Raw genomic sequence first — 26686 nt, 5'->3', positions numbered from 1 at the left:
GAGTCCTGTCAACACTATGGACAGGGAAATTAAAATTTGGAGTTTGCTGCCATAAACCCTTCGGAGGGTATGGAATCTCCTCTAATCTCAGGTGGTGCCTGCGTGTCCTGTGCATAGTCCTCAAAGTAAACAGAGCCCCTGACAGTTCCTTATACCGCCCTATACATACACATTGCTCGATGGATCGGGCAGTGTGTATGGAGAACACGCTGCCCAATCCGACTGTAGATATATCTGCAGATCAATTGATCTTGCAGAATTATCTACCAGCGTTTACCCAGCTTAATTCAAGTGCTTGGTGTAATTAATGCATGGTGAATGTCTTGATAAATTACTGATACGCATACATTATACTGTATATAATATACACCATAATTCTAGGAATGTCCACAATATCAGTTCTGCGCTTTAGGTCTCTGCTTGAGCTCTTTCAAGTGAGATCAATCAGTATTACATCTCCTGACTCCAAGCCACGGGGTCAGATTTCTAAGGAAATATAATAGCAATGGGGAGCGCGCACATGAGATTAGTATAAAACAGCCTTTACTGAAAACACAGCTCACATACATCTCAGTGTAAAACAGCACGTGTGTTACAAGGGCTCGATTCACTGCGTAGATAGACCGGTTTCTCTGCTTCTGTCTCTGATCATCCACTAGACTCGCACCGGCTCAGTAGCAGATGATGTTGTTCCCTCCAGATCGGTAGGTTACCCCAACATCTACTTGGATATATATATTTCCAATACCGGTTAGAATACGTTATATTTTCTATTAATCCCTGCTGCAAACAACATTCCTAATTAGGTGTAAATGGACCTGATGCTACAATAAACAGCCATTTACCTTCCACAGGACAATCAATTATTTATATTGCTGCATTGTGCATATGATAGGGTACTCCTGTATAAATAGTGTCTATGGCTCATACCCCTTTCACATCGCAAATGCCGGGTTGCACCTGGGATTTGGAAATGGGTTTGTCTTGGGAGCGACCCAGCATTTGCGAGGTGAAGCGCCCCTCAGCAATAAACCAGGTTGCCGATGTGACACGGGGGTGGTGCGGTAAGGCTGCGCGTCATTCGTTAACACTACCCAGCAACCCGGGTCCAACCTGAGTAAAACCCTTCTTTTAACCCTTGTCAAAATGGCGGGTTGCTGGACCCGGGTTCTTCCTTTTTGTGCTTCCACACCACACAGAGACCTGGGTCGACCCTGGTTATTTGTGCGGTGTGATAAGGGTATAACTGTATATGCAGAGCATATAGATAATTGTAATGGCTTGTGTAACTTTATCTGCAGGGTATACAGACAGTTGTAGTGGGTTGTATAACTGTATATACAAGATATACAGATAATTGTAATAGGTTGTGTAACGGTGTATATGCAAAGCATACAGATATTTGTAAATGGGGTGTTTAGCTGTGTATATGCAAGGGGGTAATTTTAATCGGTTGTGTAACTGTATATCCAGGCAGTATGGATGGTGTAATGGTTATCATTACTGCCTCACAGCACTGAGCTCATGGGTTTGATTCCCACCATGGCTCTAACTGTGTGGAGTTTGTATATTCTCCCCGTGCTTGTGTAGGTTTCCTTCGGGTACTCCGGTTTCCTCCCACAATTCAAAAATATACTGGTAGGCTAATTGGCTGTCAACAAAATTAACCCTAGATTGTCTGTGTGTACATATGGTAGGGTATATAAATTGTAAGCTCCACTATGGCTGGGACTGATCTGAATGTTAATAAATAAATATATCAAGGGCATACAGACATGTGTAATGGGTTGTGTAACAGTCTATATGTATGGCATACAGATGTGTGTAATGTGTTGTGTAAGTGTATATGCATGGCATACAGATGTGCGTTTGGCCAAAACAATGATATGATACTCCCTACATACCTGCATATTTTGGCTGGTTTGTAAATGGCCATCACAGCGTGCTGCAAAAATATTGAATAATGGAGATGACATCTGGATGACTTTAAATCTGTTTATGTCCACTTAAAGAGTCTGTTAGTGGGGTACAAGTCTGTGTTTCTAACTCAAAGTGCAGAGAAAAAAATTCAGATTTCTTGCCAAGTAATTTGTTTTTTGTGCTTCAGTGAGAGATTTCCTGTTTGTTCAGTTGTGGAATATGTGCAGTATGCTCATGTCAGTTTAATAATTTATTACAGCCTTTATGACAACTGATTCTTTATGAGCTGCATTAAAGATGTAGACCTACCAGTTTGACTGGGTGGGTCAATAGTTTAGATTGCAGAGGATCATTTTTCATATTTATTGTGTGCGTAAAAGTAATCTTACACAGATGGCTGTCAATCACCAGTCTGGTATTTTATTGGGAGTCCAATAACTTGTGATGTGTATTCTATTGTGCTTGGGACTTTGTAAGGATCTCTTTCCATCATATGCTCTGGCACCCTGTTTTCACTAAAGTCTAAACTGCAAATGACTAACGTTTCCCATTCTTTATTGGGTACTTGTGTAGTTTCACAAAGGCACTGGGATCGCATCGCATGCGATTTGCGTGCGATGGTACTTGTGCAGTTTCACGGCACCCCTGCCCGCGGATCGCATCTCACACAAATCGCATGCAATGCGATTTAGCACACCCCCCACTATCCATGTCACCCCGAAGCATGGCGAGCGCACGCGGTACGCGTCCTCCCGACCTGTACATACTTACACTATCCACGTCAGTGTGGAGTTGATTTTATAAAGTGTGGCGAGCGCAGCGGAAAAGGAGCCTGAAGCGTGGTGAGCGCAGCGAGCCCCACAAGGGGATGCGGATTACTTGACGTGTATTCCGCATCCCCTCGCGGGGCTCCCTGTGCTTGCCACGCTTCGGGCTCACTTTATAAAATCAACTCCACATCAACGTGGATAGGAGGGTATGAACAGGTCGGGAGGATGTGTGCTGCGCCCGCCACACTTCAGGGTGATGTGGATAGTGGGGGGGTGCTAAATCGCATTGCAGAGCATCGCACGGCGATCCCAGTGCCGCTGTGGAACTACACAAGTACCCTTTTATTGTTTTTAACTACTTGTCCTAACCACAATGTTTTCCAACTACTTATTTATTTATTAACCATTTCTTATATAGCGCAGCATATTCCGTTGTGCTTTACAATAGGAGACGGTAATACAACAAACAGGGTATTTACAGAAAGTCAAAGGTATGAAGCACCTGCTTGCAAGCTTACAATCTATAGGGAAATAGGAATTGATACAAAAGGATAGATATTCTTTAATGTATAAAGTCCACCAGAATGCAAAGGTTCCTGGTGGGCTGTATGATACGGTGACACAGCAGTTTGGCCAGGGGTCAGGAGGATGGAAAATGTGAAAAAGAAAGAGAGTAGATATGTGTGTGGTGTGTACAGTGGGGATGTGATTGGATAGGAACAGTATATGGAGGTTAAGTGGCTGGCTGTGGAATTTGATAAGAGGTGAGTTTTCAGGGAACACTTGTTTGGAGACTGGAGGAGAATCTTATTGTGCTTGGGAGGCCATTCTACAGAGTGGGTGCAGCCCGAAGAAAGTCCTGCAATCGGGAATGGGAGCGAGCAATGAGTGTGGATGAGAGACATAGATCTTGTGAGGAGTGTAGTGGTCGGGTTGGAAGACATTTTGAGATAAGAGAAAAGATGTAAGTTGGTGTAGTTTGGTTTATGGCCTTGTGTGTAAGTAAAAGTATTTTGTATTGACTTTCTTCTGGACCAGGGCTGGGAAACCTTTTGGCCCTCCAGGTGTTGTCGAACTACACATCCCAGCATGCCCTGCAACAGTTTATTTTTAAACGATATGCATGATAATGATATAGTTAACAAAGTTATTGTATTGTCTATTGTGTGCACACACTATATTGTTAACGATCCGGGCCCCCCGACATCTAAACATGCCATCAAATTTTGCTTATATCTTCAACGGCTGTATGTCAGCAAGGACCAGGTGACGTCATGGAATGATATCGTTAATGAAGTCGTTCAGTGTGTATGGCCTATATTTTGCGTTGGGGAGCACTTTCAATAAAGTTAACAATGTCAGTGGTGGAGTGGATTGTATATTGTATACCCAGCTTAAATGTTATTGTATGGAAAGAAAAGGTTACTTTATTATTTGACAGCAATATATTTAGTGCTATATACTACATAAGGTGCCCATACACGGTACAATTAACAGGTGCAAGGCAATGCGTGCTCCCTCACACATCTCATCGCACAGCACATAAAGTATGTGCTGCACGTACTTATTGAACTAGATTGCATTGCGTCAAGTTCAGAACGCACGGTGCGTATGGGTGGAAATAGAACTAGATGCCATTTGGCCTGTCATTATGTTTTTGGAATGTGGGAGGAAACACTAGTGCAACCTTTTGTAAAACCTACAGACCCCAAACAGATATGACTCCTATATATGCAGTACAATGATTCTGAACATTTTTCAAATAATACACTAAATGAAGGCTAGATTCAGTATAAGGATTACTATACCTCAATAGTGCACCACATGTACTTCTGACGGCAGTCTGGATACTGGCGACGGTATCCATCAAGAGCACCCCGGCACTGACTGTATCCCATACAGATATACTGAAATAAAGCACATGTTGTTCAAATCCTATTTGTCACACAAATGGTCACCCTGACTAGGAGTGAACCATGATGTGTGTTCGCAAGCAGTACTTGTACAGATAAAATATATAGGGGTATATTCAATTGAAATTGCAGAATCTTGCCGAAAAGATGGCAGTTTTCTACAGGAATAGATTGGAAGAAGAAAGTGTATGCTTTCCTCATGTTTATAAGCAGAACGATGTAGATAAATAAAGGCCTTTAGTAGAACGATGTATGCTTTACTCTACTTTCTTTAAACATACTCTGCTTATAAATATATGTTTCTGTAAATGTGTAGCTCTCCCAGTCATGAGCGTCCTAGTACTGGCAGTATTACTTATTCTGGTGCATAGCAGAGGTGGAACACTGTATGAAGAGTGACAATATGAATGCAGCCCTTATATTCCCCAGACACTTGGCACCAATATAGGTAGCCATCACTAATTTGACTGTTTATTTAATGTTTGTATAGTATTGTCTTTGTACAGTGCTTTGGAAACATGTGTACCTGTGTGAGGAAACCTGCTTCTTCTCTATGTACAATCTATATATATATATATATATATATACAGTATGCCTATGTGGCAGTAATGTGATATGATTTGACCCAGCTGGGCCACATTCACATTGTTTAGTATTAGGATCATCATGAATTGTCGGCCATGTAGTTATCTCATTGTTCTGTTATTTCTGGTAGATTTGTGCGAGATCCTTCTCAGATCTGTATGAAATGTAAGGATGATAACATGGCTGTAGTAACAGTTATTCCCAGGCTGTAGCCTATATATATTATGTTGTGTTTTCCAGAGAGTATTTAGTCTTTCCCATCAAGCTTACAGTCTGTACTTCCTACTGCAGGGACTTACATACACACTTTATTTATTTTTTTGGGTCAGAAGCCAATTCACCTATCAGTATGCACATGGGTAAATGTACTAAACAGGAAAAGAGGTGATTTGTCCCATAGCTGCATAGCATCAAATCAGATTGTCATTTTCTAGGATGCAATAGAGAAATGATAGACCAAATGTGATTGTTTGTCATGGGCAACCTCACCACTTATCATTTTTAGAAACTTTAGCTAATTAACTCCTAAGAGTGTGGAAAGAAAGTAATTGGTTGAAATCCATGCATGCATGGAGAGCTCCCACCGCCGTCGCTCATCACCCATCGGGTCTCCGCAGCCGGCGATGTATTTGAGGAACAACTCCATGTTTTGTTCATAATCCATACAATAACATTGTCCACCAATTCAACCTAACTACAAGGGATACAATTGTATTCCCCTTAAAGAAGAAAAAATTAATCCAGAAACGAAATTATCACTTAGGAAAACTAATTAGTTTGTACTAGCATGATCTTTGGGGACTACTCATCTCTGCCAATTTTTTTTAATCAATTATAACTGGCCAGAAAATAATGTCACTCCGGGACTTAGTAGGTGCAAGAAAACTGTTACTGTTGGTGCCTACGGCGTTTTGGGCCGGGGGCCGTCTTCAGGACAGGATGGATATATCTATCTATATATCTATATATCGAGAGAGAGGTTGGTTGGAACCGGCACTCAATCCCTTCTTACTTGTAGTTGCCCTGGGGCCTTCCTCAAATACTCCAATCCAGGAGGAGGGTAGATAGTGATGTGAAGAGGCGGCACTCTTAGGTCTTTGAGGAAATATTTCAGGCGAGAAACACCATAACTTATATCAACGTTTCAGTTTTATTATAAACTTTTGTCAGGATACAAGAATAGATATATTTAATTATGAGGGCATATAAATATTATCCTCCTCAGAGTATTGAAGACAGCCCATAATGCATTGGTTACAGAGTGTATACAAGCGGTTTTCCTGCTCTTTATTGTAGATGTGCACATTGTAACATATTGTAGATGATTTGGTGGGTTATTTTGTTTAATCTTAAAACTAATGTATGAAGGAATGATAACGTGTTACATTTTCTGTAATCTACAGTATAAGAATGTGTGGGATTTGAACTATTCAACTCTTCCTCCTAATGCCCCCTCTCATTTATACTTAGCATTAAGTCATTAAGTGAATAGTTTATGCAGCTGTTATTCCTGTAAAATGTAATTCTACATACACAAGACAGTATCTGAAAGCATTTGTGGTTCATTTCATAGTACCTAGTAAATTCAAGTGAAACAACTGACCTAATATGAAGGTATACAAAAGTATGGCTAAAAAAATGTGTGTAAATCAGTAAAAAAAACATATACAATACACATATTATTGAACTTTAAAACTGGTGCAATCACGGGTGCCGGATGGGTTCCCGACAGTCGGGATCCCGACAGTCATTTACCCGACGTTGGCATCCCGACTGTCAAAATGCCGGCAGCCGGGTGACCGACGGCCACCCGCTATTTTCCCTCGTGGGGGTCCACGACCCCCATAGAGGGAGAATAGAATAGGTGGCTCGCGTAGCGAGCCACCGTGCCCGCAGCGTGGCGAGCGCAGCGAGCCCGCAAGGGGCTTTTTTGCACTCGCCATGCTGTCTGACTCCGGGCAGTCGGGATCCCAACGTCGGGATAATGACTGTCGGGATCCCGACTGTCGGAGTCCCATACCACACCCGCAATCACATAGCATTTGACAAACCATCGGGTAAATGTAAGCAACAAAAATTTGAACTCCTTAATACCGCTTTCAGATCGCAAATGCAGGGTCACACCAGGACTTTGAAACGGTCCGGTTCCGGTGCGACCCCGCATGTGCGCTCTGTTCAGATCGGCTCTGTGAAATGGCAATATTGCCGGCACGCTGACATCATGTGGGGGCAACGGTGCATCATCGGGGGAGGAGGCAGTACTTAGAGCTGGCATTGCTCCGATCGCTGACTCCTCCATAGTGCGAACAGGAAACGGGTTGCTCGACCCGTTCAAACTGCATAGCAACATGGCAACGAACTGGTAAGAACCCTGCTGTTTTACCTGGTTCGGATTGCCGTGTTGCTACCGGTTAGCTGTAACCGGTAACCCCTTTCACATCGCAGTAAATACTGTGTCGAACCGGCAAGAAACCTTGTACCCGGTTATTAGGTGCGATGTGAAAGGGGGTATAAGTTGGCAGCTGTATGCTTGGCATACACTGACTGACTGATATCACAGCCGTAGACCGATGATTCGATCATTTGGGCATATTGAAGATTCTGCATGCCAATCATTGCTTATGGGTTGCAGAAACAAATGATGATCTGGGCATCTGGCCAAAAATTAACGTTCATTGCATAAAGGTGCAGGACGCTATGGAAATCTGTTCAGTTTGCTGGTAATTCCAGCAGAGGAACAGTGGCCGCAGGCGATAGTACTGCTCACCGTTCATCACTTGCCCACACATACTGAGCGGCTTTTGAGCTGAAAGCAGCTCAAACCGTGAGACGCATCTGCTTTTATCTTAAAATTGCCCAGTGTGTGTGGGCTGTAATGTGTACTCTGCTATAGCTATGTACTTAAAACAGTGTTACAGTTTTGCTTATTGGCTATTTTTGCTTCTACAGGTAGTGAAGATGCGGAAAGATGTGAAGAGGGTGAAAGTTCTAACGATTCGCAAGCTTACCCGACACATTGCCAAACTTAAGTTGAAAAAGTTAGTAATACTTTTTGTTTATGGATTATATTCAGATCTGTTGTTTGAATGCATAGCTTTAGGAGATTAAACTAGGCCTAGATCTCGATGGTAGAGAGAGACTGCAGAACAGTCATTTCTTCTTTCTGCTAAAACAGCGAGCGCTCCCTGCATTAGCCGCAAGCCTCGCTTTTTGGGGGAATCCTCGCAGTCCTCTGAAACCTTTGGTCACATGCTTCTTACGGATTTTTAAGTGTTCACTTCAAAACTGCCAAAAAAGATTTTGGATTTTATTTAATTTATTATTTATTAATATTATTTATTATTTATTTTCATGATACTTGCAGACTGAAGAAACATTTCGAGTTGGTGACATATGCACCCGCGTCGAGGTGCAGAATGAATGCACTACAGCTTATAACCCGGGTTAATGAATCAGGCAATTCAACCTCGTTTATAAGAAGGGTTAAACCTGGGTTGCCCTCTGTATAATGGGCAACCTGGTTAAGGGGGGTATTCAATCTCCAGCAGCCATCTCCCGACAGGGGAGATGGCTGCGGAGCCCTATTCAATGCTGTCTTCCCCTACAGCATTGAACAGGGGATCTCGGGAGAATGAGCCCGACTTCACAAGCAGTCGGCCTTGTTCTGCCGAGAACGGCCAGGAAGTGACGCGCTCCCGGCCGCAGCTCGCCTCTTCCTGGCCGCAGCTCACGTCCACGCCCCCTTCTCGTCCTGCTGCAGGCGTGACATTGAATCCCGCCTGCTTTTTCTCGGGCCAGCTTGATCGTCATGACCCAAGATTGAATACCCCCCTTAGTGTGTAAGGGTCGAACCCGGTCAGTCCTGGGATTGCTAACCTGGGTTAGTGATGTGCAAGGGGTATCGGATTATTGTGTATGTTCACGCAACCAGGGCTGGACCACTCCAAATAGATTGACCCATAGGTTAGTTTCAGTAATGGATAATTTGACATTGGAATAGATATAACAGGTGTCCATACATGGAGCAAAAGGAAAAATTAGATCATTATCATATCACTGGGTGGCAGAACTTCCAAACAAACGAGAACATAGATGTGTAAATTGTGATTTACAGTAAATAGTCCAGCAGATGGTTATGATGTTTTGGGTCATAATGCAAAGCAATCACCAATCCCAGTACTCAGAGCCACCTTCTCTGTCTACCACTGTGTGAGATCCCCACACTGGGTGGTTCTTCAGTACAGTATGAACTGCATGGGCTGCACTTTATATAGGTGCCAGTTGGAGAGGTGGCCCCTAAATTAGTGCCATCTCTGTACCCTCTTATGGGCAGTTTTGAATATACATGCCTCCTCACAAAAGCCCAAGTTTATTAGTGCATCTGATTAAGACAGAGCTTAGTTGAAGTGCAGCTGGGGAAAATGGGAGGAAGTGATTAACGGAGACAATTAAGTGGTTTATAAAAATCACTAATGTCCATAAAAAAAATTAGGGAACTGATCCTGAGTTGAATTTTTTTGATTGAAAAAGCAGGTCTTTATTGTACATAAAGAATGCAAAAAACAGACGATAACAAATATCACACATATACCGTGCCGCAGCACAGCCAAAACACAGTACACATGCAAATAGTATAGTACATATTATAAAATACAGTACAAGATAAACTCACACTATAGACTATACTATGCACTATGCATTCTAATGGTAACATTTACACAACAGTATACAAGACTATGGGTGTGGAGGGTAGGGGGGTGAGGGAGGGGGGAATCACATGCCCGAAGTTTTATTGACCAGACAGACACATATAAGGGGAGGGCAATAAATAGAAGACATCAACAAAACTACAGACATTGTGAAGTGAGGGGGAAGGGGCCACGGTCCCAAAGTCTTATAAAACAGTCCAAACAAGGGGAAAGGACCAGAAGAAAAGGGGTTTAGTCCTCTTCTTCCTCAGGGCTATCCCGAACGGAATAGTCTCTGAGCAGGCTGTGAACCAGCCTGCGGCAGTCCTGAATGGACATTCTCTCCCTCCGCAATATGAGACGATTTCTGGCAAACCACAAAGCGTCCTTAACACTGTTTATAAGGCGTCAGGCTTCCTGGGTCGCCCCACACGTGTGGGTGCCCGGGAATAGTATATACAGTACCGAAAGGTATGAAAGACAGCTCCTGGGCACAGAGTCTTTAAACTCAGTCTCAAGGGCATCCAAAAACAACTGTGCATAGTTGCAGTCCCAGAAGATGTGCATGGAGGTTTCTTCATGCACAAAGCACCAGGGACACTGAGTTGAATGTGTGCAGTGCTGTCTATTGACGGTTGGTCATCTGCACATTTAAGCAAATGCCACTACAAACTTGTTCCCTTGCCTACTTCAGTGATTGAGACTTTTAGCATCTCTGTTCATTAGTGTACACTTTACGGTGAACAGCAGTCTGGGTGCCTTTCGGTGTAAAAGGCTATTTGTGTGTGTTAAAAGGGTTAGGTGTGGCCTTGTGAGACAACCCTTGTTCATCACTCTTGGGGGCGTAGCCAGCACTTACAGTGATGCTTGTCTGCCCCAAAGTTCTCGCACCACTCTGAATAGATGGCAGCAAGTGATAAACCGTGATGAGCGGAGCACCTCTATAAAGGCAGTGTGTATTATGTTTTAAGAGCGGGAAGTGTGCAGCGCCTGGCTGGAATAGCTTAGCATAACACTGTGCATGCTGTAATACCAATTGGTGCATCATCAGTCCACGCCATCGAAACTTGCTCTATCAGTGTGACAGGTACAGATTTTCCTTCTCAATATGGGCTCCTACGGTTGTGCTTCTGGGAATGATGCCACTTGCACTGACACGCCCACACACGCTTACTGAACAGACCATTTTCCTTTGCACTACTAGTCACCATCCAGAAACGGCCATCACTTTTCTGCCACATGTTTCTTTTACAGTCTGTACTGCTCACAACTGCACCTTTGTACATACACTCTGGGTAACAAATGCGCCATAGGGGTTTCAGAAATCTGCTCGCAGCCATGGCTGTAAAACATCACTGCGATACTGCATGGGGCTCTGAATCAGACCCCAAATATGTAGACAAATGCTAGATGAAATCATGGAAACTGAAATGAAAATGGGGGGAAAATTATGTATATATTATGTTGCAGTTGATATATATTAGTACTTTAAATACTGTTATAGACACATGCCATATGGCAAAAAAAATCATGATTAAAAATATGGTGTTAATAACATGATAGGATTGTTTATATTGTGAAATCCAGAAGGGACTGAAGCCGCGCTTCTCAAACTTTGAGTCATGGTCCCTAGAGTATCGGTATTATTTTTTTTTTTCACGGAATCCTAGGCCATAATGTTTTTGTTGAAAAATCGTACATAAAATATGAAGTAAAGTCTATTGTGATTATACGTCACCTTAGGCTCTGTTATGGGCCAGGATGTAATGGGAGATTAATTTAGCGGCTAGGAAAAAGTTGTGCAAATTTACCTTTTTTGTCAGAACACTGCCATGGTAATGGGGCGTGTCTTTAACACTCTGAATGCAAATCGGATATAACTTCTCTCTGGATTTTTAGACCAGGAGGCGTCCGACTTTTTAAGATCAATGGGAGTTGAGTTAGCTGGGTACACATATGTACAATTTCATTTTTCTTGCGACCGTTCGATCGACCGAATTCACGTTCGGCCGTCCGAAACATACGACCGATCTGCGCGTACACATATGTACAATTTTACTTGCGACGTCCGATGTACTCCCGTCCAAACAATCGCAAGAAAAAGATTGTACCACCGTACACACTCTCCCGTTCTGGCTATTCACACGATAAAAATGTACACAACATTATCATAATGGGCTGGATTAAAAGAGCATACCAAAACGAGGCGTGATCACGGAACAAAGAATCGTTCGTGTAGTACAGTGAATAGAGCCGTGACTATTCAGATCCATTGCTAGCTGTACAGGATATACGTACGTTCGTTCGTCTATCGGTGCATTTGGGCCTTTTTAATTATGAGCTTGAGGAGAAGGAAGGCTCGTGCGTGCATTTTGGCTGCTATGGCCATTAGATTGCAGGCTATTAAAAAAAGAAAAAGGACCAAGAATCGGAGCTGCTGGACCAGAGACTGGCTTCTGAGGAGAGACACCTTCTCCCACATGCCATTGCTACAGGAGATACGGGAGAACAATCCTGATGATTTCAGGAATTATCTCCGTATGGATGACGCTACCTTCATGGAGCTGCTGACACTGGTTACCCCTTTAATAGAGAGAGAGGACACCTATTTCAGGAGGCCTATTTCTGCAGAGCAGAGACTGGTGGCAACGCTGCGTTACCTGGCAACAGGCAGGACCCTTGCCGACCTGAGATTCACCACCGCAATATCATCTCAAGCGCTGGGGTTGATAATACCAGACACCTGTGATGCCATCGTCCAAGTTCTACAGGACAAATACATGAAGGTAAATATGGAAATTACATACATGTCCCCCATATGTATAGCTGTGCACATACCTGTACCCTATATGTATATCTTTACAATGCCTGTTAATTTAATCTTTTACACCAGTGGGTGGGGGGTCATTTTGATAAGGCGGGTAATAGCTTTGAGGCTGCAATGGGGGAGGGCTGATGGGTCTAAAATCAACCCAACAGATTATTAATACGCATATACTTTTATATTGCAGTTTCCATCGACCAAGGAGGAGTGGCACAATATTGCACGTGATTTCCGTGATCTTTGGAATTTCCCTAATTGTGGTGGAGCTATCGATGGCAAACACGTCAGAATCATGCCCCCTGCAAAGAGTGGCTCTTTTTATTATAACTATAAGGGGTTCTTCAGCATTGTTCTAATGGCCATCGCTAATGCTCGATACGAGTTTGTATTTGTGGACATTGGGAAAAATGGTAGAGTTTCAGATGGAGGAGCCCTGGAGAATACATTTTTCCATGACAAACTGAAAAAAAATGAACTGAATCTGCCAGAGCGGACTGAAAATGAGCACGGTTTGAACTTTGTTTTTGTGGCGGATGAGGCCTTTGCATTGCACCCTAATGTCCTTAAACCCTACCCACAAAGGGCACTGAACAGGGAACGGCGCATTTTTAACTATCGCCTGTCACGTGCCAGGCGAGTGGTTGAAAATGCGTTTGGGATTCTGAGTAATAAATTCAGAATTTTTCACAGTGCCATCAATCTGCGCCTAGATAAGATTGACAAAGTGGTGCTGGCCTGTTGTGTGCTGCACAACTACATGCGCAGAAAAGCGGTGCACACACAACAACTGGGGGCTACAGTGGACGACAGCCAAGTTGTTGACGAGCCTATTGGTCTGACAGCTTTGGCAAATAATTTAAACACCAGAAATGCATCAACGCAAGCAAAGTTGTCAAGAGACGAGTACTTGAATTATTTCAATGGTGTTGGGGCTGTGGAGTGGCAGAATGACATGATTGCTTGAAAATATACGTTTTTGTCATTGTAAATATATTGTTTTTTGGTGTGTACTAATCAATATTTTGCCAATAAAATTTGTATACTCACAGTTCTGCACAAGTTGTCCTCTGCGTCTTCTTGCAGCAAGGAGGGGGAGGTGGAGGCCGAATCACGGCAAGTGAGTGGTAGTACTCAGGTGCCAGGCATTCCTGGAGGGCACAATGCCACGACACCTGGAGTGCAGACTGTACCCAGTACTGGTGTTTATGTACTAGCAAGTAGTTGCTCCACCACACCTATTTCTATGCCAATTTCTCCTGGTACTTTTGTACAGTCTCCAGGAGCAATACATGAAGGTAAATATTGAAACAACATGCATGTACCCCATATGTATATCTTTGCCCTATAGTCAACCTGCATGGTAAATGATATTTTCACACGGACACCAACTAGATTAGAGAATTTTTAATTTTTATATAAATTATTAACTTATAAACTTATAACAAATATAACATAAACTTATAACAAATATAACATAAATAACAAGGAAATAAATAATAAAGAAATACTTAAACATAAAAATATTTAAACTATATTATTAAAACAATAATGCAATTAAATAAACTATATAAAATATTTACATCTGGTGGTAAACTTGTCCCACCCCATAATCCCCTGTATCCATCGGTGGTTGGGAGGGAGATGGACTTTCCACTAAACTCTGGAAGGTGCCACCAGGTGGACCTGGTGGGAGTGTATTAGCCAACGTTACCGGTTGGTGCTGCCTTTGCCCAGTTGGTGGCTGGAAATGTTGGTACTGCGGATATTGCACCGGGTGAAATACCGCTTGTTGGGGTATAGGGGCAGGGCTGATGGGTTGAAATTCAACCCTAGGCAGAGGGGTCTCATCGGTGAGCCGTGTGTGCCGGGACAGAGTCCCCACACGGGCCCGGTACAGCGTTTCATAAAATATGCGCTCTACCTCCACCCTTGTAGCCGGGTCTAACTTTCTTAAATTGTCAGCCAATACACTCCCCACCCGGTCCGCATCATCCTCCTCCATGGTCATCAATCTGTTGGCAGACTCCAGGATCTTGGTGGTTGCCACGTCCGCAGCATCTGGAGTCTGCCTCGGCCTTTTGCGCCCTCTTCTTGATGGCGCTTCTGCTGGAGGTTGAGCGCTTGTTTGCGGTTCAGCGCTGGTCGTGGCGGTTGGTGTGGGGGTGGAGCAGAGGGCCGGTGAAGGCAGCTGTGATGCCACCTCCAGCGATGCCGAAGATTCCTCCTCGGCAAATAGCGATGGCTGTAACAAAACAAGATGACAATGATGTATCACTATCGATTTTTAAGACTTCCATATATTTTTATATCTACGCAGAAGAACGCAGCCCACACACCACCATGTTGCTGCCATGGATGAAAGTGAGCTAGTTGAAGAGGCGTTATGACTGGCATCTCTGGAAACTAATTATTTAGATACCAGACATACCAAATACTAATTTAAATACCAGAAATGCATCTATGCGTGCTAAATTAACCAGGGATGAATACATGCAGTATTTTATTGGTGTTGGCGCTGTGGATTGGCAGAATGATATTATTTCGTTAATTTTACACCACAAAAAAATATTACAATAATCCGCGCCAGAAAGACTACAACAGTGTAGATACCAGGGATTACCAATCCCAACCAAAAGTTCCAAATACAAAAAATGTGGTCAATGCACTTGCGATGTCTGAATATTGATCACTGTGTTCTCAGGCGGATAAGAGTATACCTCCACCACTGAGAAGAACCAGAATTAGGGCCACAGAGAAGGTCAAATTGACGATGTATAACCAAAAGGGGGGTATTGCCCCCTGCAACTGACCTCTCTGTTGTGCCCAACAGAGAGGTCAGTTGCAGGGGGCGATACCCCCCCTTTTGGTTATACATTTTCACAATTTTTATACTGTACTTGTTGTTATATTTATCTTGTTTAAAAAAAAATATTTAAAATAAAATCCGTCTACTTACTGTGCCGCAAATGGTGTCATCAGAAACCTCTTGGTTGCACGAGGAGGTGGAGGGGGCAGGCTGGTCCCTTGCAGTGTTGCTGACCGATTCCCTGGGCAGCTCCTGGTCCACCGTGAAGGCCAGCAGGTCGTAGTACCACAGCCTGGGCACATAGACTTGGTCTGCCCCTGCCCCAGACCGCTTTGAGGACTCCACCTTATTTAGTTCTTTTTTAAAGACGGTCCTCATATTAGCAATCCGAGTCCGGACCCACTCTACATTTGCTGTGGGGTAGTATGTCTGGCTCACCCTCACCAGCTCCTCCAGAGCAGATAGCCTCTTCTGCCGATTGGAATGGTCTCTGGATTTGGTGTTCCAGAGACAATTCTGATCCCTGTAGGCCTCAATGAAGTCCTTCATAAATTCGACATTTTTTTCTGCCATGGTTGAATTTCTGTTCCAAAAAATAAAATAAAAAGGCATATTATTTTCTTGATACACAAAGCACACCATAAACCATTTAATGTACAGGTGTTCAGTCTGTGGGCCACTAGATATACTGTAGCTATAGTACAGGATTTGAAACTCTGTGGGACATAGGATACACGGTCACTACAAGCCCCAGCATACCCATGGCCCACAGATTGAAGTCCCTGTCATAGAAAACTACACATTTTGTTTTAATACTCACCGAAAGAAATGTCGATAAACAGTCCGGAAAATTCGCAGCGCAGCTCCGATCACTCGAACAGCAACGACGGAATATTCTTTCGTGCTGAACGTGGCTTGAAACACAGTGATTGGATGAGCGCAGGAATCTCCGCCCCACTCACATGCTTCGCGTCACACAGACACGGGACATCGAGGAGCCATGTCGGAGGGTCTGGCGCCACCGCATATGGGGGAGACCAGTACAGAACCTTTGATTTCAAATTCAGCACTGATAACAGATAAAGAAATCGCTGAGAGACAGGACAACAAGGAGAAAAAAGTGACGCGCGCCTCCGCCATGTCATCTGCAGAGGTGGAACTGATGGTCAAAATGCTGGATAGAAGGGACTACGATTGTTCGCGAAAAACATACCCCAAGACAAATTATAGAAAAGAAATTATTATGCAGCGTGTATGCAAGGAGATAAAGGAGAAGTTTGGGAAAAGAAGGTCCAAATACCAGCTACAAAAACGGTGGTCGGACCTGAAGCACAAGGAGCAGGCCAAGCTCAAGAAAATTCGTGGAATTATTAAAAGAAGTGAGTACAATGCCCAAGGTGGCATTATTAATATACTGTCTTGATCCATTACATTTTGTGTGTTTTGCTGACATGTTGCTTGTTTTTACTCAGAGGAAATCCAATCCAGGAGAAGACATGAGGAAGGCAGAGACAGGGCCTCCAACCTGAAAATAAAGGAGGAGAGTACAACAGGTAAGGTTTTGTACCAGCACACCAACACAACAACACATGTTTTATACACAAAACAAGGGGTAGTAATATGTCACTTTACCTTGTCACTATAGATGATATCCAGGCTGCGCAGCCGATGGAAGGGACCACAGAGGGCCACCAAGTGATTGCGATCACCAGCAGTGTAGATGGTGAGTGTATACAGCAAATCATCTTTATGGGATAGTGACGTATCATTTGTGGAAAGGTAAACATTTCTTTATCTGTACTTATTATAGATATCATCGAGATTTCAGATGTCAGTGCAGAGGGGGAGAAGAACACACCATCACCTGACACGTCCAGCGACGAAAGCACAATGCAAGAAAACATGACACAAGTCCATAAATGTCTACAAGAACTAAGCGGAAAAGTCCATACCGTAGCCCAAAAAATTACGAAAATCCAAAAAGGCGTAGCAGTAGTACACTCTTTATATGAAAAAATTTATAACGGTTTGCATTATAAAGTCAAAAAATAGTTTGTGTACTTTATTTTACTTTTTTCTCCTTCTTGTTTATTTGGAGGCCAGCAGCATGCACCTTAAAATGGTGCATGTCATGGCAAGCAGTCCCACGGCAGCAATGCATCACATGTGAGCAGGCCGGGATGTTCCCATGTGATGCGTTGCTGCCGTGAGACCGCTTTCCACTACATACACCACCATGTTTAAATGTGTTTTTATGTTTTTTGGGTGGGTGGGCTTTCCTGCTACACCTTCACACGTGGCACTTATGTCATGGCAAGCAGTCCCACGGCAGCAATGCATCACATGTGAGCAGGCCGGGATGTTCCCATGTGATGCGTTGCTGCCGTGGGACCGCTTTCCACTACATACACCACCATGTTCAAATGTGTTTTTATGTTTTTTGGGTGGGTGGGCTTTCCTGCTACACCTTCACACGTGGCACTTATGTCATGGCAAGCAGTCCCACGGCAGCAATGCATCACATGTGAGCAGGCCGGGATGTTCCCATGTGATGCGTTGCTGCCGTGGGACCGCTTTCCACTACATACACCACCATGTTCAAATGTGTTTTTATGTTTTTTGGGTGGGTGGGCTTTCCTGCTACACCTTCACACGTGGCACTTATGTCATGGCAAGCAGTCCCACGGCAGGAATGCATCACATGTGAGCAGGCCGGGATGTTCCCATGTGATGCGTTGCTGCCGTGGGACCGCTTTCCACTACATACACCACCATGTTCAAATGTGTTTTTATGTTTTTTGGGTGGGTGGGCTTTCCTGCTACACCTTCACACGTGGCACTTATGTCATGGCAAGCAGTCCCACGGCAGCAATGCATCACATGTGAGCAGGCCGGGATGTTCCCATGTGATGCGTTGCTGCCGTGGGACCGCTTTCCACTACATACACCACCATCTTCAAATGTGTTTTTATGTTTTTTGGGTGGGTGGGCGTTCCTGCTACACCTTCACGCAAGCACCTGTATGTGATACTCTGTTCAGGTCCGACCACCCAAATAAACAAAGTGTTCACAGTATTTTTTGTCAGTATTTCTTAATAAATGTTAAGTGTTTATGCAGAACAATGAACATCACATATCTATCTATCTATCTATCTTCTATAACTATATCTGTCAGGAATGCACACACAACGATTATTTATTTAAAAAGGAATGCACACACAACGAATATTCTTTAACAGCATGGCGCGGAAAGTACGGGGGAGAAGACTTCCTGTTGATTACATGCTGCGCTGATGGAGGGATGACGCAGCTAGTCAACACCCACATGGGCGTGCTGCTTTTGGGAGGAATGATCGCAGGAACGGGCTGCATATCGATCGAACGTGCGTACACATGTCACTTTTCTTTCGATATGGAGCCGTCCTGTCGGAAGAATATTAAGCAGCAAAGAACCTGCGACCGACCGACCGTGGACGGCCAAGAGCGTTTTTGGCCGTTTATCGATCGCAACGAAGGGATCGGGACAGCGTACACATATATACAATCGAACGGCCGTTCGTCCGCAGATCGGAAGAACGGCCCGACGATTGTACATATGTGTACCCAGCTTTAGTCAAAACAGCTCCAGAAAGTCGTACATAATTTTTTTGGGGGGATGAGTTGTATTTGGCAATGTTGAAAATCAATAATAAGTACACAATTACAGCAAAGTTGCCACAAATTAACACAAATTAACACTTTTAACAGTTACCGACATTAAAGCAATGCACATAATACATAGGATATGGGCAGTACAGCTTCCCTGTAAAGCCAGCCCTTTATTTAAAGTTCCAGGTTTTATTACCTGCCCATTATTAAAATGATACAGTAACTGAAGTTTCTCAGAAGATTGGTGCCAATGTCTTTTGTGTCTCAAATCTTTCTATGTGTATGCACAATATCTCTCATGCTCAGCTCAAGGGAAATTGTTTACCAATATCTTTCGTCTGTCATATCTTCTAGTGTGTATGGGCCTTTATAGACAATGGGAAGGTATAATGCACTTGTGTATCATTTTCCACAAAACTATTGAAATATTACAAAAAAAAAATAGTATTCAGTTAAGTAGTTAGGGGGCCTACTAATAATAAGGGCTTTTGACCTACTAGCAATAGCTGCAAACACAAAAATGGAGTTTAAAGAGCTTAGCAACATGGAGTATTGAGGCATAGTGCATGTTTTCTACTGAAGAAAAAGGGCCTGTTTATTCTCCTCTGCTACTGACCTGACATTTGTTCATCCGTGATTTAGGTGAGAACACAGAGCCATCAATGTATTATGCCAACACAAGTCACAAAAAGCTTGTCAGGAATATATCCTTCCCAATAGCATCCATTCTGTAATGGCAGATAGAAACAGCCCGAGTGCCAACACCGCAACAATTGCACATCAGCTACAACTCACACGTGTTTTTGTTAGTGCTACAGTTTTATTGCCAAGCACATTTTATGAACATATGATGTAAATCTATTAGTCTGTATCACTTCTTTTTATTGTTTTATTCATTTGTCTTTTGTCCTTATAAATGATGTCATTATCTTGTATTTTTTTCTTTTCTATATTGATTTGTGTTTCTGTTCTATCAGGGGGACAGAAGAACTTAAGCTGAAGAATCAGAGACGGGCACAGCGACTTCTTGAAGAAATTCACACTATTAAGGTAGAAAAATAAAAGTATTCAAAATTATATATGTTTTACACTATTTGGAAAAAATAAATATTTAGCCACACTTAGTGAATCCAGACGTTGCAATCGGACTCATTGCCAGGGTTTATAAAAGAAAGCACCTAGCCAGGCAGTCTCTTTTTGCAAACATTTGTGATACAAAATGGGTCATTCTGCAGGGCTCAGTGACTCCAGGCTTGGTACTGGAATGAGATGACACCTTTACAATAAAATGGTTCGTGAAATTTCATCACTGCTGTATATTCTGCAGTTAACAGTATGGTGGCCTACACATGGGGCAAGACTGCTGAGCAATGTAGACCTGTGTACTGAGCAATCTTCAGTGAGAACACTGGCCCTTACCAGCGATTAAGTCGATTTATTCAGCATGCTGGATATTAATCGCTGGGCGATAACGCCACACATTGATATTGCTATGTGATCTAGTTAGATCACTTAGAAAATGCCCTGAAATCGTGTAGGCCCCATTAGTAACATTATTAGGAAGTGGAAGCATTTAGGAACGATGGCAAATCCGCCATAAAGCAGAAGGCAACAGAGGGGTCAAGAAACGCTAAGGTGTGTAACATTCGCCAACACTGTGCTGATTGCCTAGCTGAAGAGTTCAGAAATTCCACTAGCATAAATGTATACATCAAAGCTGTACCGGGAGCTTAATGATATGGGTTTATGTACCCGAGCAGCTGCATGCATGCCTCACATCACCAAGTCCAATGCCATGCGTCGGATAGAGAGGTGTAAAGCACACCGAACCTACCGTGGATTGGTGGAAACATGTTCTGCGGAGTGACAGATCACGATTCTGGCGGATACCCATAGAACGTTACCTGTTATGCCCACTTTAAAGTTGGTAGAGGAGAGATACTGGTATTGTTTGTGTGTGTATACAGTATTTATTATAATTTCTGTTTATTCAGCATTCAGTCATACACTACTTATAATTCACTCTGGCTACAGTTGCCAATCATCTGGAGTACTGGCACTTTTTAAATCCAGTAATTTTCCATGTTTTTGTTAGATTTCTTGTGTGATCTGACATGTTTGGCACATACGCCTGCCAAGCTAAATGTACATTTGTTTAAGAATGAGTGGAGTATTTGCTGTAAGTTCTTAGGAAAAGGCGGACCGTTCCTGTGTTACTAGACTTGTGGATTGTGGAGCTTGATGTTGACATCATGCTCTGTCTAAGGCCAGTTCTTTATGCATTTCTAAAAGATGTTGTCATTATCCAGTTTATTGCCCAGAACTTGGGAAAATATGTAGCATTTGGAATGGAAGTGCACTGAAGGCTATATAACGTTTGTGTCTGAAGATAAGAACCACATGTCCTTTCTTAGGCTTCCCCCCTAATGAAGCAAGAGTCCGCATTATTTTCTTAAACTGATTTGTGTTGTGTATTAGCAACCCATGATTATTAAATCGTCTGTCACACTTTCAGTACCCTTTTCCTCGGCTTGTGTTAGTGACAACTGACAAGTTTGTAAACTGCATTTTACAATTTAATGAATCTAGTTAAAAGCTAATCAAAATGACGGCTTCTGTGAGGTACTTTTACTTTCAGCTGTGACCATTTTTAGCCCACAAACTCTTCACTCCTCCCCAGTCTGCTCCTACCTCCAATCTCTGCCTTTTTAAATGCCGTTATCCATATGGAGGTGAGTAGTAGTTTATATATAGATAGATGTGATTTGCTAGAGGTGAATTTCTTCTCCGTTCTGCTGTAAGAATGTTCTAAGCAATTTATGAAGTCTTGAAAATGTTTCAATCTGCCATTACACCTTTCAAAGATAGACCCATAGGGCAGTATTCAATGACAATATTCTCCGTGCATGGCGAGCGTTTTTTTTCGCTCGCCAAGCACTCGCCGTGTTTTTGCGGAGATTCTCCGTCACGGCACTTTATACACTATTCAATGTGACTGAGACTCGCCGCCCCTCGCAGCGAGTCTCAGCCAATCCAGCGTATGAGGTGACGCTGCAGGGAGCCTGAGGACGGTGGCAGGCAGGGAGATGGAAATCTTCCTGCCTGCCCCAGAACGTATGTGGGGGGGAGGTGGGCTCCCCGGGAGCCAGGCAGCACAGGCTGCCCCTCGGGAGAGCCAACAGGGGACCGTGTATTCACTGCACCTGATCGTGCATATGTAATGATCGGGTGCAGTGAATATATGAATATCTAATGAGCGGGCTGCTCTGTGTAAAAAAAAAATATATATATATATATATTTTTTTTTATTAAATATATATTCATGTGCTATAAGCACATGACTAAAAATAGCGTGCCCTTTCACAGAATAAAATTCCTGATTTTTTTACACCAAAATTAAAACAAAAAACCTTTTATTTTAAAAGTTCACATTCCACTTCTCCATGAAAAGATGGAGAATTGCTAAACGTAGAGACACGGCGAAAATCACTTAGAAAGACGGCGAGAAGTGCATGTTGAATGGGGTTGCTCGCTTTTTTAGAGCAAAAGTCTCCATCCAACGCGAGAAAAGCACATTTCTCATTGAAAAGCACAATTTTTCTCATTGAATACTGCCCCTTGACTTTGATGGCAAACAAGAATGTCTTGGACTGTCTTGTCTGACTGAAACGTGTGTGTATACATACACACACACACACTGGGGCAGATGTATTAAGCCTTAACAAGAGCTAAATGCATGGGTGATCAAGAGAGAGAAACATCCAGCCAATCAGCTCCTTACTGGTTTTTTTTTTCAAACACAGCCTGTAACATGGCAGTTAGCAGGTGATTGGCTGGACTCTCTTTATCACCCTTGCATTTATTTCTTGTTAAGGTTTAATACATCTACCCCACTGTGTAATTATTTTGTTTGGTAGCCAATGAACCTATTAGTATATTTTTGGAGTGGGAGAAAACCAGGGTACAGTACTTGGAGGAAACCCAAGCAAGCTTAAGGAGGTCATGGCTGGCACTGTACCCATGAACTCAGTACTATGAGGCAGTTATGCTAACATTACATTATCCGTACTGCCTATAGATATTTGTATAAGTAGAAAAAGCTGAATCTGTAGTGCATGGCAAAATATATAAGTTAATGGTTAATAGAGCCTAGAAAGCCTATCCCTGTTCAAGTGTAAGGAACAAAATCAGCTTTGTTAAATGAATGATTATGTATTTATTATTATTATTGTTTATGTACTACCACTAATTACACAGAAACATAAATGTTAATCTGTAGTAAGTCGTGGTCCCATTGAACCTTAAGGTAGGTACACACTGGATGACTTGTTGCCCAATCCCACTGATTGGAGAGATATATCCGGTACGTTGATTGGTGTGCACCCATTACATGCATTTCACATGTCTTACCCCCGGTCAGCCACGGCATCAGCAAGCGTATATGCACTTGCCGCATCCAGGGTTCCATCGGTAGCGATGTTGTACATACACTTCTGTTCCCGGCTTCCAGCAGGAGAAATTGCAGCACATTTTGGCTTTTGAACAAAATTTGTATTGTTAGTTTATGTATGTGATGTTAAAATACAGGATTCATTCATGGCTATTTTTTCCTTTTCTTATGGTGTGGGAGAGAAAAAATTGATCGCTGTAAAGTCACCACCTCCAAGTTAAAAGGAAAACTACGCAGACCATATATCCATGGGTATATTTACTGGAGTGCAGGTTTTTATGTGGAGATGTTGCCCATTGCAAACAATCTGACTTAACATTTATCTAGCACCTTGTAGAAGGCTTGGTACTTGTTTCCTAGAACGGCCACAATCGCGGGCATCGTGTACCTTAAAGTTAAGGTACACAATGCCCGCGATGGACCCGATTTCCTTTGAAATCAGGTCAATTTTACCGTCAAAGGCAAAATCGGGGGCATCGCATTGGTCGCGGCCATTAACATTGCCCCCGACGCGATGCCCGCGATTTTGCCATAGGCTTCAATGTTAAAATATTTTTTAACATTGAAATCGGGAGCATCGCGTTGGTCTTGTGCCATTATAATGGCACAAGATGAGATGGACTTGATTAAGTCCATCTCACATAGGAAACAATGTGAAATGGGCCAATATGACCGATTTCACATTGTATATGGCCCCGTCGTCACCCCACGATTGACGCCAACCCGAAGCGTGGCGAGCGGCGGCGCGCGTCCTCCGACCTTTTCATACCCCTACTATCCACGTCGGCGTGGAGTTGAGAATATAAAGTGTGGCGAGCGCAGCGAGCCACCGAGCCCGAAGCGTGGCGAGCGGACACGTATACCTGTGAAGTTATACGCGTCCCCTCGTGGGGCTCGCTGCGCTCGCCACACTTTATATTCTCAACTCCACGCCGACGTGGATAGTAGGGGTATGAAAAGGTTGGAGGACGTGCACCGCCGCCCCTCGCGGGCTCGCCACGCTTCGGGTTGGCGTCAATCGTGGGGTGGCTGCGTTGAGGGGGTAAAATTGGGGGTCTGGGGAATATTTGACATTGAATCCAATGTAAAATAGGGTCCCAGGGACCCTATTCACATTTGATTGAATGTAAAAATCGGGTCGATCGCGTCGGTCGCATCGCATGCGATTTGGTCGCATGCGATGCGACCAACACGATTTTTCCGACACGACCACCCTGATGCAAATCGGGGTGGCCGTGCTAGGAAACAAGTACCGAAGGCTTAAAGTATAAATGGTAGACAATGTCACTTGGTTCACCAATAATGGTCAACATAGTTGACATGAATAAGGTCAACTTGAGTTTTTCATAGTTTTTGGTGTCTTGTCAACACCGTGTACCATGTCCCCTGCTTATATTCTCCCTCTGTCCACTTCGATAGTAAAGTATGAAAAACTCATGTCAACGTTATCCATGTGGACCATAATATTGTGTCGACCTTTTGTCATTGTCAACCTTGGGTATGTCGACCATTTCAAGGTGTTGACCTAGTCACTGTTGACTATTTTGTTCAACGTTGTGACTGTTGACCTAGACATTGGGGTCAATCTTCTAATTTGCCAAGGGTGCGCAGTGGCCTTTAAATTATAGAATTACCTGGATTTGCACCCTTCGTAGTCCCAGATTCGCAAAAAAAGGTCCCAACCTTATGGGGCAATGAGCACTTTAGTGCAAATTCCATCTGCCATGAAGTGCAGCTGATGCCATGATGATTTGCATCTCATGATCGACCTCATGTCTACCCAGTGATCGCAAACCTCTAGAAGGTAATAGCTAGAATCTGATTGGTTGCTAGAATCTGACTGGTTGCTATGGACAACTGTTTCACTTCTAAAAACCTGCATATTAGTAAATATACCCCTAGAGCAGGTATGGCCAAACTATGGCCCTCCAGCTGTTGTGAATCTACAAATCCCATCATGCCTTGCCACAGTTTTGCTATTAGGGAATGCTAACACTATGGCAAGGCATGCTGGGATGTGTAGTTTAACAACAGCTGGGGGGTCACCGTTTAGCTGTAGAATGAGAACTACAGATTAATTTGCATTTGTGATTTGCCATTTTTTCACCTGGTTACAATGCGTAGCTAATCCTAAGGGATGAAAGTGTAGTGTTCATTCTAGCACCCTGCATCTTCCAAAACCTGTGCTGTATTACTTTCCAGCCTGGGGTTTCAATCTCTGCTGTGGTGCTTCTAGCACAGGTCTGGTCTACAAATCAGTGCTGAAATACAGTCAATACTGTACTAGAAGCACTACAGCAGAGTGAGGAAGAGGAACTATACAGGTTTTGGAGGATGCAGGCTGCTAGAATAAATATTGGGGGCGATTCTCCAAGGTAGAAATGCGGTAAAAACCCAGATAACGGGTTTTTACCGCAAAATTTTTAACAGTATGCCTTGACTTGCTGGATTCTATTCCTCCTGGTTTTCTTAGTTTATGCAACGTCTTAAGGGCACCTACTGACCTTAGGAAAGGTCCCTATGTGCCCGTAGAGGTTTCTTTTGTCCTTGCCAGGAAAATACTGGTACTCTTAGCGAACAGCAGAAGGTAAATAGATTACTGACCTTATACACAGGCCCTATGTTCATGTAAAGGTATCTTTGTCCTATTGTTCTCTCAACAAAAAATCGCATCAACTTCACTCAGCATGTAATCATTAGGAAACACACTCACCTCAAAGTGAGGCCCTATGTTCATGGAAAGGTATCTTTAGTATGTCCACGTCCAGTAATCCCTTTGCAATAAGGCTCAGATATCGCCGTAGCAAACAGAAGATAGTTTATTCCAGGACGTCTATGCTGTGGGTCCAGTCCTCTCACCAACGCGTTTCGGGCTCTAGGGTAAGCCCTTTTTCAAGACACCTTTTTCAAGACACCTTGAAAAAGGGCTTACCCTAGAGCCCGAAACGCGTTGGTGAGAGGACTGGACCCACAGCATAGACGTCCTGGAATAAACTATCTTCTGTTTGCTACGGCGATATCTGAGCCTTATTGCAAAGGGATTACTGGACGTGGACATACTAAAGATACCTTTCCATGAACA

The 26686-nt window shown here is 43.3% G+C and overlaps 1 protein-coding gene across 1 annotated transcript in view; it reads left to right on the top strand.

The window, feature by feature from the left end:
* SRFBP1 (serum response factor binding protein 1) overlaps positions 1–26686 on the top strand; it is a 116303-nt gene that overhangs the window by 32997 nt on the left and 56620 nt on the right. Inside the window, exons 2-3 of the mRNA XM_083151596.1 lie at positions 8138–8226; positions 20132–20204. Of these exons, the coding sequence (XP_083007722.1) occupies positions 8138–8226; positions 20132–20204 (162 nt within the window). The remainder of the gene's footprint in view (positions 1–8137; positions 8227–20131; positions 20205–26686) is intronic.

The sequence above is a fragment of the Crinia signifera genome, chromosome 1, assembly GCF_055691185.1.
Source record: "Crinia signifera chromosome 1, ASM5569118v1, whole genome shotgun sequence".
Taxonomy (NCBI): Eukaryota; Metazoa; Chordata; class Amphibia; order Anura; family Myobatrachidae; genus Crinia; species Crinia signifera.
This window is presented reverse-complemented; position numbering and strand designations above follow the sequence as displayed.